The sequence below is a fragment of the Tupaia chinensis genome, unplaced genomic scaffold (genome assembly GCF_000334495.1).
Source record: "Tupaia chinensis unplaced genomic scaffold, TupChi_1.0 Scaffold000256_1, whole genome shotgun sequence".
In the NCBI taxonomy this organism is placed as follows: Eukaryota; Metazoa; Chordata; class Mammalia; order Scandentia; family Tupaiidae; genus Tupaia; species Tupaia belangeri.
Window position 1 is genome coordinate 1,665,405 of NW_006159736.1, and position 19,741 is coordinate 1,685,145.

At 39.1% G+C, this 19,741-nt stretch overlaps 1 protein-coding gene across 2 annotated transcripts in view; it reads right to left on the minus strand.

Moving 5' to 3' along the window:
* The window catches only part of PRIM2 (DNA primase subunit 2), a 332,833-nt gene that overhangs the window by 249,716 nt on the left and 63,376 nt on the right, over window positions 1–19,741 (minus strand). For both annotated transcript variants that reach the window (XM_006149174.2, XM_027772133.1), the window contains exons 6-7: window positions 17,856–17,951; window positions 15,071–15,208 (exon numbers count right to left, since the gene is read on the minus strand). In XM_006149174.2, coding sequence (XP_006149236.1) covers window positions 15,071–15,208; window positions 17,856–17,951 — 234 coding nt within the window. The remainder of the gene's footprint in view (window positions 1–15,070; window positions 15,209–17,855; window positions 17,952–19,741) is intronic.

The window sequence follows — 19,741 nt, forward strand, 5'->3', positions numbered from 1 at the left end:
GACCTGGCAGCTTGCTTTCTCACTCTCTCGCTCTTTGGTCAAATTTTAAAATAAATAAATAAAAATAAATTAAGTAAAAATAATTCTTAAAAAAAAGAAAACTGAAACTCAGAGTTAAAGAATTTCTATGAATTCCAGTATGTCATTTTTCTTTCCAGCCATCTTTAATAAGTAGAGAGGATTTCTTCTAGGTATTTTAAACTAAACTCAAAAGTAGTTCAAAAGATTAATGAAAATATACTTAACGAAGCTTTGAGCCACATAGAAGAAAAGACTACAATGCAAATTGTTATTTCTTTTCTTTTATGCCATCTGCTGGTCCTTATTCTTTTTCATTTACAGCTAACCTGCCAAAATCTGAAATTATCTTAGTTTTTTCTCAAAGATTAAATATTATTTCATTTTCTTTCCATTAATGTTTTTATAGTCATTGTACAGACAGCCATGGTAGCACACACCAGACACAGCTACTTGGCAGGCTGAGACCACAGGGAGTCCTGGGTTCCTTTCCTGCCCTCCCCCTCAAAAGCGTGGTGCAGTGGCATGCACCTGAGGTCCCAGCTACTCTGAAGGGTGAGGCAAGAGGACTAAAAGATAGTAAGACTTGTTTAAAACGCTACATACACACACCATCGACACCACCACGACAACAAAAACACTAGGCTGTTGAAAAAGTCACGATGTATTTTTCTGTTTCTCTATGCAAAAATGTGTCATGACTTACCCAACGGCCCAGTAAGTCAATGTGGTAACTGTGGAATTTTTGACTGAACGATAATAGAGATAACGTTCTGGTTATCAATTTTGCTTGCTATTCTTTTGTTTAAAATTCATTAGCAAGTAATCTGTCTTCTCTGTTTTCCAGGTTCTCTTCTCTATTTTCTAGATCATTACCCCATTCACACTTCAATTTGTAAACTCATGGACACTGTTCACCTGGATGCTTTGAAATACAACAAATACTATCTTGAGTATGTACAAAACCACATTGTCACTAAGGACAACAATAATCTTTTCCTACCAGAGCTTAAGTACTATTAATCGCATTTCTAAAGTCTCACAACTATATGATAGATTTTTATTTTTTAAATGTAGGCAGGAAGGAGTCAGCAGGTGGCATGGTGGTTAAGGCCCTGGACCCCCACAAATCCAACCACAGTTCGAGTCCTGGACCTGGTGGCTTGCTGTCTCACTTTTTCACTTGCTTTCTTTCTCACTCCTTCTCTCCCTCTCTCTCCCCTCAATTTGTCACTCTCTCGGATTAGCACCTATGCCCTATAGTAAATTAAGTAATAATAACAATAAACAACAAATAGGGGGACCAGCAGGTAGCATAGTGGCTAAGGTGCTAGACTCCCACATGACTGACCATGGTTTGAGCCCCAGACCTTGCAGCTTGCTTTCTCACTTTCCTACTCTCTCTAGTGAGCTAAAAAAATTAAATAAATTAATAATAATAATAATAATAAATAAAATTAAATCATCTTTAAAAAGAAGAATTAATAAAATTAAATAAATAATGTTTTAAGTATAAGCAAGGAAACACGGAATCTCACATAATATCAAGTTTTAAGCCACATCCTAAGTATAAAATTATTAAAGTAAACAGTTTTCAATTAAACAGCAGGAGTCCCATAAAACACTTCTATCTTAGCGCCACTTTTAAAATTAAGGGAAACGAAACCTGTGCATTTACTCACAATTCATTTTTTTCAAAGCCAGAGGGTACATATACTCTTCTGAGAGAGACAGACAGAAAGCACGCCCTCGATAGGGTGTGGTCAACAAGCCACAATCCATTCTCTTCCATTTCTCCATCCTGTTAGCATTTGGGCACACACGTCCAGAATGTTTTTGTAAGAAATAGGGCTACGATTTGAACCACTTTCAGCCATATGGGATCCCTTCACCACTAGGCTATAGGACAAGCCCTCCATTTATTCTCAATTCTGTCGTTCCTTGATTATTTCTAGTATCAACAAGTCCCAGACAATTTTTCTTTCATTTTTGTTTTGAACTTACACATTATTCTCCTAGAACATTTCAGATAAAATTTTCTGCACCACTCCAATTTTTTTTTTTTGGAGGTTTTTGCTAAAGGGTGCGTGCACTCACCAGAAAGACAGAGAAAGACAGAGAGACACAAAGCAAGAAATCATCCCCAAGGGGGATGGCCATGCCTCAATCCCTTCTCCTCCATTCTCTTCTTGGAATCTTGGGCATGCACACACACACAACCAGCGTGAGTTTAGGCTACCGGGTCCGGGACTCGAACCGCAGTCAACTACATGGGAGTTTAGCAACATAGTCACTATGCTAACTGCTGGTCCCCCCACTCCAATTTTAATATAAATACTGCCTACTTAAGTTCACAGGATTTTTTTCCTGTCACTTGGATAAAGACATAAAGCCTTAATAAGATTTTTATTTCTGAGACACAAGATTTTCAATGCATTTAAATCAGAAGATAGATTCTAGACTTCTGACAAATTCATATATATATATATATATGTGTGTGTGTGTGTGTGTGTGTGCAATTAAATAGACAAGCAGTGAAATTTGAAGGTACAAAATTAGAAGCTGGAATGTAGACAGTACTCACCTGCCTGAATGTAGCAGGCAAGAAAGTAAAGGTCAAGATTCATTACCAGCCAAAGGTAGGGACAATGGAGAAACAAGAAGGGAACTTAAAAATAAAGGAAAGTAACAGTGGTCTTAATCTCTTGCAGTCCAAGTCCCAGACCTAGTGACCTGAAAATCGTGCTGGGAGTGTGTGCATTCATGGCCAAAATCCCGAGAGAAAAACAAAGAACAAGGGATTGTGGTGTACCATATCCCCCTGGGGTGATTTCTCACTTTTTTTCTCTCTCTCTGTCCAGCACACGCACCCTAAGGTAAAAACATTAAAAAAAGAAAAATAAAGCTCAAAGGTTTTATATTACTTTCTGATGTCCAGTCACTGTTAAAAAATATATTCTCAACACTTAATCAATCCTGTAATGTGTTTCATATTCCTAGCTCCCCCTGTGCAAAATTTTCAAATTAGAAAACTAACAGGTGATGCATCTTTCTCTGTAGTGACTGAATAAATTTTTGTTCTATAAGAGTAGCACTGTCAAAGAATTGCATTTACAAGTACCCCCCAGAAAAAAAACCACTTCGGTATTCAGCTGTCTCCTAGCAACCGAATCTGCTGATGTGTTCCCATCACAAGCGGGTAATCGGGATAAAATCTGTGTTTCGATGCATTCAGGTGTCAGGGAAAACAATGGGGCTCAGTGGAGAAAAAATGAAATATAAATATTAAGTATTTTCTAGTCAATCAAGGCTGAAGCTTTTAAATAAAAAACTATTACTCTTACATATATGATAAATGATCTAGTAAATGGGAGTGTTTAAAAAAGGAATGCATAAGGGAAGATCATATCTTTTGTGTGACTGAAGAAGGGCAAAAAACAAACAACGAAAAAACAAAAACAAAGGAGACTGCAAAAGTAGTAACCAAGGATTATACTAGGGAGTTCCACCATGAAGAACGAAGCCACTATTCTCAAGGTAGCTAGAGTTTAAACCTGGTTTATGCGGTACCGTAAGTTTCAAACCAAAACATAAAATTCACAACCTGCATACTCCAAAGAGAAACCGTCAAAGGAATAACAATTTTAACTACTGCAGCAGCTCTACCGAAGTACTCCAAGGTTATAAACACCTGCAACCAAGATTTTAGAAATATTCTGTATGTACAATACTTTGCACATATTATCAGGTTTTTGACTCTTTTCTTAATGAACGGTACACTGAAGTGCAAACCCCTTTAATTTTAGTTTTCTCTACAAATCAAAAGAATGCAGACATGCAACTCTCACAAGTTAATTCATCAGTTCCTAAATACCTGCTCTTCACAGGCACTGGGCTAGGCATAGAAATAATAAGTTGAATATGGCACAGTCTGTACCTTAAAGCCACTAAAGTATTTAAAATATGCAATGGAAACACTTGCTTGAGGGTAAATCAGAGAAAACATTAGAAGGGCAGAGATATTTGATTGGGCCTGGGGCGAGACAAAAAATGATAGTTTTAAAAAAGGAGGGGGAAGAACCAGCAGCTGGCATAATGGCTATGTCACTGGACTCCGATGTAGTTGACCGTGGTTCAAATCCCGGACTTGGTGGCTTAAATTCACACCAGGTGTGTGTGTGTGAGTGCCCAAAATCCCGAGAGGAGAATGGAGGAGAAGGGACTGCAGTATGGCCATCCCTCCTGGGAGGTGATTTCTCGCTTTCTGTCTCTCTGTCTCTATCTTCCTGGTGAGCACACGTGCCCTATAGCAATGAGCACACGGGCCACAAAAAAAACACCCCTAAAAAAAAAAAAAAAAAAGGAGAGGGGCATGAACTTAAAAATTATGGGAGACCTACAGAAAAGAACCTAGCTACTTCACAAATTAGCTGCAAATTTTGGAAAGTCACTCAATATTTTTGGGAGTAAACTTTCATAAGCAAAATGAAGAGGCATGACTTCAAAGTTTTATAAAGAAATTCCTATAAAAGAAAACATTATGTTAAGTTCTATCAGAAATAATAAGACAAGTAAGCACATCAGTTGGCCTCTGGGAGGTCATGAGGAAAGAGAGCTCATGAATGGGATTAGTGTTCTTATAAAAAGACATGAGAGGGGCCAGCAGTTGGCACAGTGATTAACGTGCAGGACTGCCACGAGGTGGAAGAGTTTGAATCCTAGACCTGGAGGCTTAAAAATTATGCCAGGTGCATGTGCACACATGCCCAAAATCTCAGGGAGAAAAGAGAAGAGGGGATTACAGCATGGCCATTCCCTCTGAAGGGTGATTTCTCACTTTCCCTCTTACTGTCTCTCTCTCTCCAGCGAGCACACATGCCCTATGGCAAAACCTTAAAGAAAATAGAGTTTTTAAAATGAGAAGACATGAGAGAGTGTGCTTTCTCTCTCTGCTCTCAATCATCTGAGGATATGAGAAGATGGCCATTTGTAAGCCAGAAAGGAAGCCCTCACCACACACCCATCCATCAATACCTTGATCTTGGACTTCTCAGCCTCCAGAATAATGAGAAATAAATGCTTGTTGCTTATGTCATCCATTCTATGGGAATTTGTTACAGCAGTCCAAACTATGTCAATACCTATAATTCTAGAGTTTTTTACACTGTAGTTGCCAAGAAAGAGGGCAAGATGGCACACAAATGATTACTACGTACTCAACACGAAAATCCTTTTCTGCTAAGAATTCTATGCTTATATGCTGGCAATTAAAAAGCAAAGAAAACTTGAACAGAGCAAGTCATTAATATTCCTGCCACCAATAATTTTCATAACCACAAAATACAGAACTGTACAAAACACTATAGAGAAAAATAAAAGGAAAAATCAGAACTTCTTAAAATAGTATTCATCACCGAAGGTATTTCTTTCTAATACATAAAGGGCTTTGACATTTTCAAACCATTTTCACATATTTAAAATTTTCAAAGTACTCGGACCAGCAGTTGGCATAATGGCTGTGTAGCTGGATTCCTATGTGGTCAGCAGTTGGCATAATGGCTGTGTAGCTGGATTCCTATGTGGTCAACCGCAATTTGAGTCCCGAACCCACTGGCTTAAACTTACACCAGGCACATGTGCATGTGTGCCCAAGATCCTGAGAGGAGAATGGAGGAGAAGGGATTGTGGCGTAGCCATCCCCCCTGGGGGATGATTTCTTGCTTTCTATCTTTCTGTCTCTCTCTGTCTTTCTGGAGAGTGCACACGCCCTATAGCAAAAACCTCTCAAAAAAAATTTTTTTTCAAAATACTGTCATATACATCACTAATTTTTTCAATGAATGAAACTGATTCTATAAAAAAATCAAGAATGTTTCACTAAAACAAAAGGATAACTTTTATTCTCTATCATTCTGTAAATTGTGCCAATAGCCCTGTTTTTCTAAAATTATACACACACACACACACACACACACACACGAAGAAAGACACATACCAAGACTTGCTTGTAACAACTTGTCCATTTTTGGTACCCAAATCATTGCACCTACAACCTACCTTAAAACATATACGGTTTGGGGACCAGCAATTGGCATAACGGCAATGTCGCTGTAGTCGACCGCAGTTCAAGTCCCAGACCCTGTGGCTTAAACTCATGCCGGGCACGTGTGCATGCGTGCCTAAAATCCCGAGAGGAAAATGGAGGAGAAGGGATTGAGGCATGGCCATATCCCCTGGGGGGTGTGATTTCTTGCTTTCTGGCAAGCGCATGCACCCTATAGCAAAAACCTCTCAAAAAAAAAATATATATATAAATACACACACACACACACACACACACACACACACACACACACAATAGAGTTTTTAAAATGAGAAGACATGAGAGAGTGTGCTTTCTCTCTCTGCTCTCAATCATCTGAGGATATGAGAAGATGGCCATTTGTAAGCCAGAAAGGAAGCCCTCACCACACACCCATCCATCAATACCTTGATCTTGGACTTCTCAGCCTCCAGAATAATGAGAAATAAATGCTTGTTGCTTATGTCATCCATTCTATGGGAATTTGTTACAGCAGTCCAAACTATGTCAATACCTATAATTCTAGAGTTTTTTACACTGTAGTTGCCAAGAAAGAGGGCAAGATGGCACACAAATGATTACTACGTACTCAACACGAAAATCCTTTTCTGCTAAGAATTCTATGCTTATATGCTGGCAATTAAAAAGCAAAGAAAACTTGAACAGAGCAAGTCATTAATATTCCTGCCACCAATAATTTTCATAACCACAAAATACAGAACTGTACAAAACACTATAGAGAAAAATAAAAGGAAAAATCAGAACTTCTTAAAATAGTATTCATCACCGAAGGTATTTCTTTCTAATACATAAAGGGCTTTGACATTTTCAAACCATTTTCACATATTTAAAATTTTCAAAGTACTCGGACCAGCAGTTGGCATAATGGCTGTGTAGCTGGATTCCTATGTGGTCAACCGCAATTTGAGTCCCGAACCCACTGGCTTAAACTTACACCAGGCACATGTGCATGTGTGCCCAAGATCCTGAGAGGAGAATGGAGGAGAAGGGATTGTGGCGTAGCCATCCCCCCTGGGGGATGATTTCTTGCTTTCTATCTTTCTGTCTCTCTCTGTCTTTCTGGAGAGTGCACACGCCCTATAGCAAAAACCTCTCAAAAAAAATTTTTTTTCAAAATACTGTCATATACATCACTAATTTTTTCAATGAATGAAACTGATTCTATAAAAAAATCAAGAATGTTTCACTAAAACAAAAGGATAACTTTTATTCTCTATCATTCTGTAAATTGTGCCAATAGCCCTGTTTTTCTAAAATTATACACACACACACACACACACACACACACGAAGAAAGACACATACCAAGACTTGCTTGTAACAACTTGTCCATTTTTGGTACCCAAATCATTGCACCTACAACCTACCTTAAAACATATACGGTTTGGGGACCAGCAATTGGCATAACGGCAATGTCGCTGTAGTCGACCGCAGTTCAAGTCCCAGACCCTGTGGCTTAAACTCATGCCGGGCACGTGTGCATGCGTGCCTAAAATCCCGAGAGGAAAATGGAGGAGAAGGGATTGAGGCATGGCCATATCCCCTGGGGGGTGTGATTTCTTGCTTTCTGGCAAGCGCATGCACCCTATAGCAAAAACCTCTCAAAAAAAAAATATATATATAAATACACACACACACACACACACACACACACACACACACACACACACAGTTTGGTATTTGTTACTCTTCTCTCTACATATGCTGCTCCTTAGAAATAATAGCCAGGGCCAACTCCATAGCCTAGTGGTTAAGGGAGGTAGATCCCATATGGTCAACTGCAGTTCAAATCCCAGCCCCAGCAGTTTGTAAAACATACCAGGAACATACATGTGTGTGCTCAAAATACAACGGGATGGAGAAATGGGGGAGAAAGGACTGCAGATGACCACACCCCATTAGGGGATGCTTTCTCTCCCCCCCACCCTCTCTTTCTGTCTGTCCTCTCTAGTGAGCACACACATACTCTGGCAATTGGTTAAACCAATAAAAGCAAAACAAAGAAAGACATTATTTATACATCAACTAGTCTGACTTCAACTTACAATGTGGGTAACTCCCAATCCATGTCTGAATCTCTAAACAGTCCTCTGAGTTTCAACCCAAATTTATCAGAATGTTCTGTTAATCCTATAAATGAATATACCCAATATCAAAATAATTTACTCTCTTACAAGCTGCTTCATATCCCTACTGCTTGTACACATTTCCAACTCTAACGTCAGTAGTTTACATCAGTGATTCTAAACTGGACATATATAAAACGACCTACTGAGATGGAGAAAGAAATTACTAATATCTACTCCCTTTTTTTTTTTAAATCCTTTTCAATAACCCCCATCCTTTTTAAAATGTAAGTAATGGTTACATCTAAATATTAGGGAGCTGTGATATTTTAACTGGGAGAGTACAATCAAAAACATTTGGAAACCACTAGCATATAGACTAAAACTCAGTGGTGATACCCACTGTTCCAATTTGACTTTCTACTATTCTTCACTGACATTAAATCCAACCAATCACATCATTTACCATTCTTCAAACATACTTTCATCACCTCATCATTTATCTGCACTACTCTCTGCAGCTCTTCCTCTCTCTATAGTCAGATCAAGTAAAGTGAACATCAGCTCCCTTTTCTCAAAATTTGTGGAGCTTAAGTGATACCACTCTCAGCTACCGCTCTCCTTCGACTTAGTCACTATACTTCTTAGTTCCCCCATCAGAAAAGAGAGTTACCAGGTACCAGGGTCCTGTCTCAAACTCTCCATTTCCTATACTCTGAGGCTCTATGCAATAAACTTGACATATGTTAAGGAAATGTTTGGTGAAAGGACAATAAATTGTAGACTGGATCTTTATAAGGAGCTTAAACCAATATTTTACAAATAGAAAAATCAAGTTTGGCTTAGTGTCCTCAGTAACAAACATGTCCAAATGGGTTATTTGTATCCAAAGATCTAAATCATTTGATTACATAACTCTTTTCTTTTTTTAGAATTATTTATTTTTTTAATTTATTTTAATTTGCTATAGGACACATGCACTCACCAGAGAAAGACAGAGAGAAAGAGAAAGTCAAAAAGCAAGCCAAGGGACCAGCAGTTAGCGTAACAGCTATGTTGCTGGTCTCCCACGTAGTCGACCGCAGTTCGCATCCCGGACCCGGTGGCTTAAAACACATGCCGGGCGCATGTGCATGCATGCCCAAGATCCCGAGAGGAGAATGGAGGAGAAGGGATTGCGGCATGACCATCCCCACTGGGGGGTGATTTCTCGCTTTCTATCTCTCTGTCTCTCTCTGTCTCTCTGGCGAGCGCACGCGCCCTATGGCAAAAACCTCTCAAAAAAAAAAAAAAAAAAAAAAAAGCAAGCCACCAAGCCTGGGACTTCAAACCGCAGTCACTCATGTGGGAGTCCAGTGCCTTAATCATCACGCCACCTGCTGGCCCCGCAACTCTTTTAAAAGGCACAGTAACCATCAAAAGATCCTAAGAATTACAATCAGAGAATCTGAGATCCAGGTGTGGTTCCATCAATTACTAACCAACTTAACCTTGGACTCGGTCTCTTGGAGCTGCATCTTCCCCATCTGTAAAATGCAGATATCATCCTGTCTCTCTCAGACGCTTGCAGAAAGGATCCAATGAGATATGCGTAACAGGAAACCATGAACAGAAGGAAGTGCCTAGTACTGTTCAGTATCTGTCAGGTCAACAACATTTGACTGAGCACTTACCCTATGCACTAAGCTCTACACTAGAAAGAAAATTTAACTTAAAGAGAGCGCTCCTAGTCTCAAAGAGCTTATATTTCAGCTAGGGAGAAATACAATTATGAAAATAATTCCATCTTAACTTAGTAGCATGTAGAGTGCTGTGGGAGGACAAAAAAAGATTGGCTTATTAACACAATCTTGGGGCTTAAGGTAGGGTTCCTGAAGGAAGAGCTGAGTCTCAATGGGTTGGTCGAGTAATAAAAGGGCTCTAACCAAAGAATGCCAAATTTTTACCCATCCCAAAGCATGTTGAAAAGTCAGATTTATTATACTATAAAAATCACATGATTACAGGTTAAGAACAAGCTTTCAGATATTACTTGGGGTAAAACTTTTCTATCAACGTACAACTTCCCCTGGCATCATTTATTTTATCCTCTATCACTAATTAAAATACCTTTCTAAATCCACTTTAGGGCACTTCCTCTCATCCTACAAGAATATTTCAATTTATAAAGCTGGAAATTTTCAATTACATACTCCAAAGTCAAAGCTCCCTCACTAGAAAGGACAGTAATAAAACATGCACAGCAATCGGCTTACATTTCTATTTCCCCACAGCCCTAAAAGCAGTTCACTCCTTCCTTCCCTTCCTCTCCCTTGCACACCTGTCAGGACAGGTCCCCAGGCAATATATACCATTCACTCTCCTGCTTGATAAGGCAAAGGACTCTCGAGATGTCCTCTCAACCAGGTTTGTCCCTGACCACCCAAGAAAAAGTCAAGCACTGTCTAAGAGAACAAGAAAGGTACTGTCCCTCTTCTGTCAAGTCTAAGACACTGAGGCTGCACAACCCACCAATAATCAGGAGAAATTCACTGAAAGTAAATCTCAATCCACAAAAGCTAATCAAATAAATTTCCTATACCCTGTAGTTCCAATCCTAGATACAAATAGGCAAAAATGTGCTTGCCAAAAGATGTACAAATGTTCAGAGCAGCAGTACTAGAAATAACCAAAAAAACAGGACCAGCAAATGGTGTAATGATTACATTGCTGAACTCCCCTGTAGTCAACCACAGTTCAAGTCCTGGACCTGGCTGCTTAAAAACTCACACCGGTATGTGTGCACGTGTGCCCAAGATTCTGAGAAGAGAATGGAGGAGTAGAGATTGAGGCGTGGGCATACCCCTGGGGGAGGGGTTGGGGGGTGCTTTCTCACTTTCTGTCCCTCCAGTGAGCACAAGTGCCCTATAGCAAAAATCACTTTAAAAATAAATAAACCAAAAATCAAAAGAGAGAAATAAATAAAACTCAAATGCGCATCAAAAACAGGTTAAAATTTTTTGATAAGTCAATCATAATTGGAATTAATCGAAATGTCAGCCCAGAGCCAAAAGGTGGCGTGGAGGTTAAGGTGGCTGGATCCCACATGACTGACTCCACAGTTCAAGTCCTAGTCCCAGCAACCTCAAAATCACGCTGTGCTGAAAATCCGGAGAGAATGGAGAAGGGACAGCAGTGTGGCCTTCTCTCCAGGGGGTAATTACTCACTTTCTCAGTCTCTAGCAATCACACATAACCTATAGCAAAAATAATAATAATAATCATGTCAGTCCAGCCTCAGTGGCACTGTTGGTAGCATACTAAACTACGATGTTGGAAGCAACAAGTCCAACCTCAGGTCCAGATCCCCAGTCTGGTCAATCTGAAATGTGGGGTGCACATGTACGCCCAAGATTCTGACAAGCAGGAAGCCTGTGCGAAGGGCATCATGGTGTGAAAAGATCCTCTCTCTTCTTCTCTCACTATCACATGTACTTGAACTCTCTATTGTGAATAAAATAAACTAAAACGTCAAGTCGTGACGGAATGCAATAAAAAGAACATAATATCACTTCTATTATATTCTTGCTTAAAACGCATGAATCCAGTCAGATCATCTCAAACTGAGTGATACTCTACAAAATAACTGATCATTTTTGAAAGTACCATAGTCTGTGAAAGTTAAACAAAGGGTCTGTTTGAGACTAAAGGAGACTAAAGAGACCTGACAAGTACATAACATATGTAATATAGGTTTGAATCCTTTTGAAATAAGGGACCAGATTTGGACAAATGGTGAAACCTGAATAAGGCCTGCAGATTAGACAGTACTAACATACGAGTATGTCCTTATTCCGACAGATGAATTGGGCTAAGTAGAAAATGTCCTGTTTGTAGGGATTATACACTAAAAATACTGTGGGATATGAGACCTCAGGTTGGGAACTTTTCACAAATGCATGTGGTATAAGTTTGAGCAACAAAGTTATTGTTTTTTGGTCCAGCAGGTGCCATGGTGATTAAGGCACTAGACACTCCCACATGGCTGGTCAAATCCCAAACCTAGTGACTTGATTTCTCACTTTGCCTCTCTCTGGTCAAATTAAAATAAATGAATGAATATATAAAATTAAATAAATAATTTTTTAAAGTTATTCTTTTTTACTTGTAACTTTTCTGTGTGTGTGTGTGTGTGTGTGTTTTTAAGAAAAGTATGTTGGAGGGGAGAAGAAATGAACAGGAAAGAAAGAAGAGAAATGAAATGCAGAGTTCTTATGCAGAGTGCAAAAAAGTAAAGACGACTGGAGAGAAATAGCTAGCACACTGATCAAGCGATGTCTGAAATTTCTATGGCATCTGAACATCTCGATATGATGAGCTAACAGATCCTGTTTATGGATTGGACAGGACAGGCTGGCTCACAGGCAGCTGTGACTGGACAAGAAAATGCTAATGCACACACAGAGCTTGACGTCAAGGTACTTTCCACTACCAGAAACAGAATCGCACTGAAATGCAAGTTTCTAAGTCAGTTTCTTAAAAAACTGAAATCTCAATATCCAATGTAATGAGAATTCCTAGTGGTTCCAGGATGGGTTGACATCAACAAGGACTCAGATTCGCTCCATCTTCGTTCAAGTCTACATTCAGCAAGTTAGACTGTCTTCACATTACTCGCCTTATCTCGCAACGGCTGTAGACATTCCAGGATCACATTCAGTTACAAATCCAAAAGGGATAAACAGACTATGTTGTCCTGTGTGCCCACTTTCTTTAAGCTATTTTATCAAGAAAATTTTTTTTTTCAGAAGCCCCAAACAACTTCTCACATTTTGCAGCTAGAATTACACTGTCACACACACAGACCAGCATTTGGAAAGGAGAAGGAAACCATGATCAGCTCAAGGGTGGCATCAACCTCACCCCAGAAGCTTACTGAAGGACGATATTTTGGGTTGTAATGGAGACCGGAACCACTACTGGCATTTAGTGGATGACAGCCAATGTCCTTAAAAGTTACACGGCTCCTTTACACAAAAAAGTGCTGCCCAAAATGTCAAGAGAGACAATGGGTGAACAAAACCAAGAGTGATAAAATGAGGGGAATGGCCCCCAGGAGATAAATATCAGTGACCTCCACAGAGATTCACAGAAGTGAAAGACATTATTTTTATCCATAAATAGATTGTAGCCCAGGGTAAATGCCAGACAAGTAAAGAAACTATTTAAAAGCATCACTTATGGATAAAGCAATAACATAAGATTGGGGATGAAGAAAGATTACTAATAATTAGACATCTAGTATGCTTGGTAAGTGTTTTCATGAATTGCCCTATTTAATAAAAAGTGAATACTTTGGTCTTCCCAAACACTGTTATAGCCGAATTACACATATTTAGGTAACCACAGAGTCAATCATAAAAATTACTTAAACCAGAAAGTACTATCAGTTGTAATTCCAAAGGAGAGCTTGACATACGCTGACGTAATAATGAGTATAGCTTAAAAGACCCACATCTTGAGACCAGCAGTTGGCATAATGGTTACGTCGCTGGACTCCCATGTAGTTGAGGATAGTTCGAGCCCTGGACCCGGTGGCTTAAACTCACGCCGGGCACATGTGTGATCGTACCCAAGATCCCGAGAGGAAAACAGAGGAGAAGGGATTGCAGCATGGCCATCCCCCCGGGGGGATGGGGGTGATTTCTCACTTTCTGTCTATCTCTCTCTGTCTTTCTGGTGAGCGCACGTCCCCTATAGCAAAAACCTCTCCAAAAAAAGACCCTCATCTTGGGACCAGGAGATGGAGAAATGGTTACATCGCTGGACTCACATAGCTGACTGCTTAAAACTCATGCCAGGTGCATGTGCATGCGTGCCCAAGATCCCAAGAAGAGAATGGAGGAAAAGAAACTACGGCATGGCTATCCCCCCAGAGGGTGAGTTCTTGCTTCTGTTTCTGTCTCTTTCTGCCTCTCCAGTGAGCGCACATATCCTATAGTAAAAATCTCTCTTTCAAAAGCCACATCTTATAACTTTGAACTTCTCTTCTCCACTAAGTATAAGAAAGGCACCAGTCAATGATAAAATGTGCACAATGCATTTGGAAAGGTTGCTTATTTGCATCTGGAGACCTCTCTGAGTACACAGTACACACATATGCCATGTACCCATGATCTAGGGTGGCAGATCCTAGGGTCCTGGTATCAGGACCCTGCTGGGAATGCAGTCTCTGTCTCTTTGTCTCACTCAAGGAGTAACCAAACTTTAATAAATAAATAAAGAAAGAAAATATATAAAATGACCAGATAAGATTTAAAAACATCATTGCAAAATATGTAGTTTTCAGATATCACCACTTCTCAGTCATGCTTTTAGCAAACTATTCCCAAAGTACTGATCACGTCCTTTTTGCGTATGGCAACCCTGAACTTCACCCAGTGCCTGGCTGTTCACTGCAGCACTAGCATATCACGGGCTTCAGGACTTAAATGTAAAGACATTCCTCTGCACTGCCCCCTACTGACACAAATACTAGTTCAGAACAGAAATCTAGGGTCTGTATCTACCTCACATCACTCTAATTCACTCTAATCATAAAAGGCCCTATGAGCAGGTCATCTTCCAAGGGAAAAAGACATGAACCTGAAGAAACCCAGAGGCCACTCACAAAATTAATCAGCTCATCAGTAGTAATAATACATGAAAGAAATTAGGAAACCAATTATAGGAAGTAACAACAACAACAAAAAAAACTAGGAATTAACAGTACACATCGTAAGCAATCTAAAAATCATTATGAAAGTTTAATTAACTTATTTCCTAAAGAAACAAAGGACAAAACTACCTAAGGTATACAATCAAAAATGTGAACATGTCAAATACAGAAATAAACACATACTTACAGCCAAAGCCTTGGACAGGGTGGCTCTAAATTCATTCAGGATGATTGCCACTATGTCCCTAAGAGGTACATAAGCAAAGCCATCTTCCAAATACACTTTCCTTCCACGAAACAAATCCAGAGCATCAGCAAAAGGGATCTGAATTCAGAGTTAAACAGGGAAAAATAACTCAGCACTTGTCATTTTGAAATCCTCCTACATTTCACATTTATCAGTTATAAACAAAAAACTGTATTAGTCCTAGCGGATCCAAAAGAAAAACAAAGAGATCAATTTATACTCCTTAAACTGAAACATTAACATCAGGAAGGGGTAGCAAAAGAAAAATACATTAATTTCAGAACGTTTCAAAAACAATAATAGTAGTCGAAAGCCAAGTTACAATCTTTTCTCTTTATCCTGAATCTGCGAACTTTCAAATTATAAGCCCCAGGATTTCTAACTACTAATGTGAGCTTTTTAAGCATGTTGCATTAACCTCTTACGATACTGCCCATGTTTTATTCTACATTGAGCAGAACCCTAATTTGTATCCATCATCTTCAGTGCTAATATTTACTTATAAGTAAAGTAATTCCAAATGTCTGCATCTAGGTATCTGTTCTTACTCAGAGAAATACATTGGAAAAGCTAGTCTTGGTATAAGAAATGTAAATAATAAGCATTCATTTTTGATATTAAAATAAGTATTTGCCATAAATATCTATGATTTTAAAAAATCAGATTTTTTTAAGTCCTATGAACTATCCTAAAAGTCTAAGAGATAAGCAGAATATGGTATCAGTAAATAATGAAAATCATCCTTAGTCTGCACTATACGGTTTTTCTCTTTTCGAAAACGTGGTAAAACACTGCATGAAAAACTATCTCCAAATTGTCTATTCATTCAAGTTTTAGAGAACAGCTAAATCTTCTGTACATCAAACACCTCACGTTATAAAGTGACCATGTGTTTTTCAACAAATGGCTTTTGGTTAGTTTACTGATTTCTACAACTATAACACAGTCCTTGCCTTTAAAGAGTTCACCACTTAGTTAAGAAAGCAACAAGACAGACACAGAGTCAAACAGTTTTCCAAGAGTGGTTCGGTGTGCAATATCACACTGAACAAGTTCACGTGGGACACGCTGGAGGTCCAGGTAAGAGATGTACTGTAATTAGCAAGGCAAGAAAAGGACTAGCAGTTGGAAGCAAGTTCCAGTCCATGTTCTGCTACTGATTAGACTTATGATTTGATAGGGACTGGGAGGTGGCATGGTGGTTGAAGGTGCTGGACTCCCACATGACCAACCATGATTCGAGTCCCAGAGGGGGACAGCTTGCTTTCTCACTTTCCCTCCCTCCCTCTCTCACTCTTTCTGTCCCTCTCCAGACAAATTTAAATAAATAAATAAAGTCAAATAAAATAATTCTTTTTTTTCATTTCATAATAATAAATAAGTAGATAAAGTTAAGTAAAATAATTCTTTAACAAAAAAAAAAAAACTTATGATTTGGCCTATTTAATGAATGCCTCTAACTATCAGTGGTTAAACCTGGAAAACTGGGAGAGGGCAGGAAGAGATGGGTTAAATGACCCTATGGGTTCTTCAGCTATAACATTCCATGTTTCCAGCTTACTAGGGTGGTCACAATGGAAATAAAAAATGCCTTTGCAGGGACCAACAGTTAGCGTAATGGCTATGTCACCAGACTCCCATGTAGTCAACCACAGTTCGCGTCCCGGACCCGGTGGCTTAAAACTCATGCCAGGTGCGTGTGCATGTGTGCCCAAGATCCCGAGAGAAGAACGGAGGAGAAGGGATTGCAGTGTGGCCATCCCCTCTGGGGGGGTGATTTCTCACTTTCTGTCTCTCTGTCTCTCTCTGTCTGGCAAGCTCACGTGTCCTATAGCAAAAAACCTCTCCAAAAAAAAAAAAAAAAAGCCTTTGCAGAAGCCAAAGATGATATGAAGGCTAAGTATTGGGAAATGTGTGGTGAGAGAGGAATAAATATTGATTCCCACACTCTAATAAGCTTGAAAGCTCACTGAATGATGGCCCAAAGGGTAGAATAGGAAAGCTGGAACTGAGAGCTGATGCAGAGGTGAGATTTTAAACTACTAGCACTCAATAATACTCAACACGTTCTTGCTCATGGAAATTGTGCAGTTGGGATTATCAAATTTTAAAATGAATTTCAGCTCTTCTCTTCCCTTTCTAGAATTATTCAGTCCAAAAGTAGGTTCGTGCAAAGTAAATCATCTGTGTGCACGGGCCCTGGGAAGATGAGGTGGCTCATGCAGGATACTGGAACGAGTAGGTGAACGAGGATGTTCCCCAGGAGGACAAGTAGGCTTTCAGTGTCAGAACCCACGTAGAATGAGCGAGAGACCACGCAGAGGGGGCAGATCCAAAGCACAGAGCCCAAGGGCAGCAAAAAGGGGTCCATGCAAGATGGTAATCCAAACGGGATGTTGGGGCTGAATGGGTGATGAGAATGTCCTTGCACAAAACAGCCCTGAGTAAGGTGCAGGAGCCCAAGCAAGGCAAGAAACATATTCCTTTTAAAAAAATAAAAGGCTGGAACTGGGTGTCAGAGCCCAGACAGGATTTGGAGGGTGTCTGTATAAGAGGACAACCCAGACAGATTGTGACTCTCCCTTAGTCCAATGAGGACAAAATTTGTGTAGGAAGGAGGAGGAGCTGTGATGATGACAGGCTATATAAATGGGTTAGACACAGATACAAAACTCAATGCAACATACTCACCAAAACCTAGGAAATACTCTAGATGGTTACATACCTTATAAACTGACTCTGACTCCAACATAGACACAGTTAAATTTGGTGATGAGGCAACAATCTCTTTTTCTCGAAGACTCTTCTCTTCATCATTTATCTGAAAGGAATTAATTTTATTCTGTTTTAAAAAGTAAAAGTCCAGGGCCAGCAGATGGCATCACAGGTAAGTCTGAGTCTCAGATCCAGTGACATGAAAGTCACACTAGGTACATGTATGTGAATGTCCAAAATCCTGAGAGGAAAACGGAGGGAGGGGATTGTGGCATGGCCATCCCCCTCAGGGGGTAATTTTTCACTTTCCCTCTTTCTTTCTCTTTCCTTTTAGTGCATAGGCCTTATGGCAAAAACCTAAAAAAAAAAAAAAAAGGGGGGGGAGATGAAGAGGAAAAGAATTATAATAAAAACTCAGGTTATATAACCTAAAAATGAGCATTATCTCAATTCAAGAGTTATATTAATTTATTAAAACCCCTATTTGAGGTCACAGTTTAAGTACTTCTCAATTTTCTAGCAACACAAGAGAACTCCACGCACATGTGCCTGACATGAGTTTAAGTCACCTGGTCCAGGACTTGAACCACAGTTGACTACTTGGGAGTCCAGCAATATAGCTATTATGTCAACTGCTGGCCCCATAAAAAGAATATTTGAAGTAGCTATATTTAAGACCAATTTTAGAGCCAACTAGTAACTTTTAAATGGCAACTGATAAAGAAAGAAGCTGATGAGAGAGAAATGGTGAAAAGAGAAGACATCTTCATGTCTTCATGATGATCTTTTATTATTTTTTAAAATAATTATTTAATTTTATGTATTGTTATTATCTTTTAATTTGCTAAGGGCACAGGCACCAGAGAGAGATAGAAAGTGAGAAAGCAAGTTAACAGGTCCAGGACTCAAACCGTGGTCAGCCATGTGGGAGTCTATGCCTTAGCCACCATGTCACATGCCGGCTCCAATCTTTCATTATTTCTAAGTGAACCCAATATAAATATAAAAATATATTTCAAATTTTCTCAGTGAACACTTATTTATTTGAAATTAAAGTTTTCTATACATTCCTGTGTTTCCCACAATTAATAGCAATTACATGGATTACATGTGTCATTTTGCGACTAGATCTGGCACAACTGAAGTTGAAATCAATGATGTTAACCTGCTATGACCCTATAATAATTACTCATTACCGCAACAGGGAAATCGGTGCTTTTGAACATACAGATTTTTGTCCTAGTAATATTTTGGGTTCTAACTAAACAAATCTCACATAAATATACAAATACCAGTAATAGTAACTCACTTACCATAATATATTATCTCTCCATTCTCTAAAATTCAAGTATTTATATTAACAATACCACAGTTATTTCTGAGAATTTAACTGCTTACCAACGAAATGTCAGAGAAGAAAGGGAAGAAGCAAAGGAAGTAAAAAGCAGCAGGGGATGTATTGCTATGCAACAGAATACTTTAGCTATAAGACAACATTCAAGACACAATAAAATAAAGATTTAAAAACCCTCAAGAACTTAAATAAAAACTGGAGTATGAAAGAATATAATAAAATTTCCTTTCATTGACATCTACAGCCTCAAAAAAGGGGAAAAAAGTTATCTAGTCTTGTTTAGAATTATGGATAAAATCATTTTATTTTATTCATGACAGGATACGTGCACCTGAGTGCGTAACAAAGAGAGAGAGAAAAGCACCCTTGAGAGGTTCTCATCGAGCTGCAATCCCCTTCCCTAGCCCTGTCACCTAGGCTGGGATACAGTCAGTCACGTGGCTTCCAGCAAGCAGTTCAGCATGCTCCCCACCCATGCAGTGGAAGCTTGGCTTATGAAAAAAATTCTAAGGATTTCAATGCTTTTCTTTTTTTTTTTTTTT